This window comes from Gracilinanus agilis, unplaced genomic scaffold (genome assembly GCF_016433145.1).
Source record: "Gracilinanus agilis isolate LMUSP501 unplaced genomic scaffold, AgileGrace unplaced_scaffold55792, whole genome shotgun sequence".
Taxonomy (NCBI): Eukaryota; Metazoa; Chordata; class Mammalia; order Didelphimorphia; family Didelphidae; genus Gracilinanus; species Gracilinanus agilis.
This window is the reverse complement of record NW_025391123.1, coordinates 2,701-5,960: the sequence shown is the minus strand read 5'-3', so window position 1 is coordinate 5,960 and position 3,260 is coordinate 2,701. Positions and strand designations below refer to the sequence as shown.

Genomic DNA, 3,260 nt, shown 5'->3' with positions numbered 1-3,260 from the left:
GATCTCGGACGAGAGCTGGAGGACCCCAGGGACGATGATAAAGAGATGGGGCTGGCCAAAAAGCTCCAGACCCTCCCCTTTCCTCCCTCCCTCCATCCCGCTTCAGGGCCGCCTGAATTCTCCAAAAGCCAGTTTCCTGTGCCGGGGGTGGGGGTGGGGGCGGGGCGGGGGCGCTCCCCCCTCTTCCTTTCCTCCCTCCCCCTCCTGGGCCCTCCTCCTTCCTCGGAGGAAACTTTCCGTCCGCTCCGTTGGCGGCCTGGCCGCGGCTCCTGCGTCTCCAGGACTGGTAGCTTAACCCACAGCCGGACGGGGCGGACAGAGCTCTCTCTGTCCCTTTCCCGCCATGGAGCCACTGGGCAGGTTGGGGGACGCTCCCTGAGCTGAAGCTGGGGTGGAGCCGATGAGCTGCGCCGGTGAGTCGGGGTAGAGATGGGGGGGTGGGGGGTTGGGAGGGTGGCTGGGGCCCCCATCCAAAGGGGTAAGGTGAGGGGGGTATGCCGGCTGCCCATCAGGGATGGGGGGAAGCACTCTTTACAGCCCCAAAGAGTTCCCGGAGGGCAGCTCGCGGACTCCTTTTACTATCTTTCGGTGGGTGGGGGAAAAAAAACCCCCAAACTTCTGACCTCAGATGGCCCCGTTATTGCCGCCCCCACCCCGTCCCAGGTCTCCCAAGGAAATGCCCGAAGGCTACCCCTCGGTCTGGAAATGACTAACCCTGGGCAGAGCCCCCCAACCCCCAAGTGACCGGGGCCTCATCGACCCTCCTAACAATCCTTTCCCCAGTTCCCAACTTCAGTCTCTGCCCTGCAAGAATGACTGAGGAGCCGTGGGAATTTGGAGGACTTCGCCCCCCCCCCCCCCCGCAGGGAGACGAGGATGGGAGCTGAGACCCTGGTCCAGCCCTCTGAGGAAATGGGGACCCAAGCCATCTGTGGTCTGCAGTGGGGCAGCCTGAAGGCTCTCCCTGCCTCCTAGGGAGTGGCTTTCCGTGCTTAGCAGGAGGGAGGAGGGGGGCTGTACCAAACGAGGGGAAAGGAATAGGGTCCGAATGTCCAGGATACATTGGGGGTTTGAAGGAGAGATAAGGGCCAAAAGGCCCAAGTTGCTTTGTCCCTGAGGGCTGGAAAGGGTCGAGTGTGGGAATGGAGAACCAGGCTTCCTGATTCCCGGTCTCCTCCCCTCCCAACTCAAGAATAATCCAGGTGTCTTGACCCTCCGTCTCCTGCTGACCTATCCAGGGGCTTCCCACCCTGTACTCTCTTCAGAAGGAACATGGAGGTCCGGAAACGAGACATGGAACTGCTCAGTAACAGCCTGGCAGCATTTGCGTATGTCCGAGGTGAGTGCAGGACAGGAGGAGGGCTTCTTAACCCCCTAGTCCGGAGCCCCAGATGGACTCTCGATAAACCTCAACCTGAAGAATGGAGGGTCTATGCCTATTCTGAAGCCAGAATTCTCAGAATTCCTAGATAGCCCACAAACTGGGAAAACAGAGCTTCTAGAGCCACTGGCTGCCAGGGTGACCCCTGTGCTGGTGGAGGAGGGGAAAGAGAGACCCATGCCTGACCTTGCCAACCCCCAATTCTTCCAGATCATCCTGAGAGTTTCGGCCTCTACTTTGTCCTGGGCATATGCTTTGGGCTCTTGCTGACCCTTTGCCTGCTGGTCATACGGATCTCTTGCCGACCCCACCCTCGGCCCTCTGGAAAAGGTCCCCAGAAAATCTCCCGAGGAGACCCCCAGGATGGGGATGAAGATGAAGACGAGGATGACACCGACACCATGACCCGGCTGGGCCCTGATGATGCCGGATCAGGCCCAGAACTGACCACGGAGATGGACAGTCCCCTCAGTGTCAACGTCTTCACCTCTGCGGAGGAGCTAGAACGAGCCCAGCGGCTGGAGGAACGGGAGCGGATCCTTCGGGAAATCTGGCGTACTGGGCAGCCCGACCTCCTCGGTACCGGTACCGGCACCGTGGGCCGGGTTCATTATTATTGATGGGTCTCCCCCCTTTCAAGGGACTTTGAGGACTGACTTGCAAATGAGCCACCTTTTCCTTACGGCCTTGGGAGGACTCCCTCTGGCTCCCCCTGGCCTCTAGACTGGATCAATCCTTCCCTTGCACGGTGCTAAGGCCGGTCTCCCTCTTGGGGAACGATCCCTCCATTCCCCTAATGGATCCCCAGGAGTACGGCCTGGAAGAAGAGTCTTTTTGCTCTGGGAGCTTGAAGGTGACCATTGGAAGCTGCCTTAGGGGCTCTCCATAAACAGCCCTGCTCTAGAATAGAAGAAACTCACGGCTAATCTTCAGGTTTATGGGGAGCACAAAGGGATCAGTCCCTAAAAGTCTTACTTGGGGTGAAAAGGGGCTCAAGTAGGGAGGGGGACCCCTGGCTTTCCCTTCTGTGAGTGGGGGCTGGACTGAAAGCTGAAAAGGGATATGCCCCTAGAAGCCCCGGAGCCCACCCCCCGGAGGACAAACCTTCTCCCCGCCCCCAAACCCATTTAGCAGATCTTCCTTAGAAAAATGTTTTGTGCCTTTATTCTGCCCCGCCCCATTTCCTCCTTCTTTCCCAGGCTTTGGAAGGACCCTGACCTTGAGGGCTTGGCTAAGATTGGCTATATGTAGCATGACTGCATGCTGTGCATAGCGTGTTCATTGGGTTTGGGAAACTGGATCTAAAGCCGTGCGTGGGGGTATCATTTTGCCTGGAAGTGGGTAGGGGTAACGACCTTCCCCCTAAAGGAAAAGGGGTGATGTGTGTCTGATGCAGCCATGGGTGCTGGCCGAGTTTCCGGAAAAGTACGGAGCCTGGGGGGGAAGGTTCTGATTGTTGAGGGCTGGGGGTGGGGGTGGGGAGGAGGCGAGTGCGGAGTGGACCTGCGTGAATCTGTAGGGTCTTGAAATGTGGGCCATGAGTCTGCATTTGTGTGTTGGGGTGGGGGCCCGTCCTGTCCGGGGTGGGAGGGATCCGTCTAACTCGCTCTCCTCGGCCTCTCCAGAAGTGTTCAGGGCAGGGCTTCGGAGTCTGGGTTTGGGGGAGGGCCAAGGCCAGCCTAGGCCCCGCGAACCCGCTTCGACTCCCTGAGGAGGCGGAGTCGCTTCCCACGTGCCCGCCTCGGCCAGTCTCTCTCCAGCCCAGCCACGTCCGGGCGGATAAAAATAGCCCCGTAGCCCCGGCGCTAATAGAAGCCACATGTTCGCCAGATGTGCCCGTCGAAGGGGAAGAGGGGGCCAGCGAGATCCGCCCACCCGA

General features: G+C 59.5%; 1 protein-coding gene across 2 annotated transcripts; it reads left to right on the top strand.

The window, feature by feature from the left end:
- The first annotated feature begins 205 nt into the window (after nt 1-205).
- Nucleotides 206-2,638, top strand: EVA1B (eva-1 homolog B). 2 transcript variants are annotated; one of them, XM_044684756.1, is made up of 3 exons: nt 206-413; nt 1,239-1,339; nt 1,592-2,638. In XM_044684756.1, exons 2-3 carry the CDS (start codon nt 1,273-1,275, stop codon nt 1,999-2,001), a joined length of 477 nt encoding a protein of 158 aa, XP_044540691.1. In that variant the 5' UTR covers nt 206-413; nt 1,239-1,272; the 3' UTR covers nt 2,002-2,638. The 2 variants fall into 2 exon arrangements, with proteins under 2 accessions (XP_044540691.1, XP_044540690.1); XM_044684755.1 differs by having other exon boundaries at nt 1,193-1,339.
- The last annotated feature ends 622 nt before the right edge of the window (nt 2,639-3,260 follow it).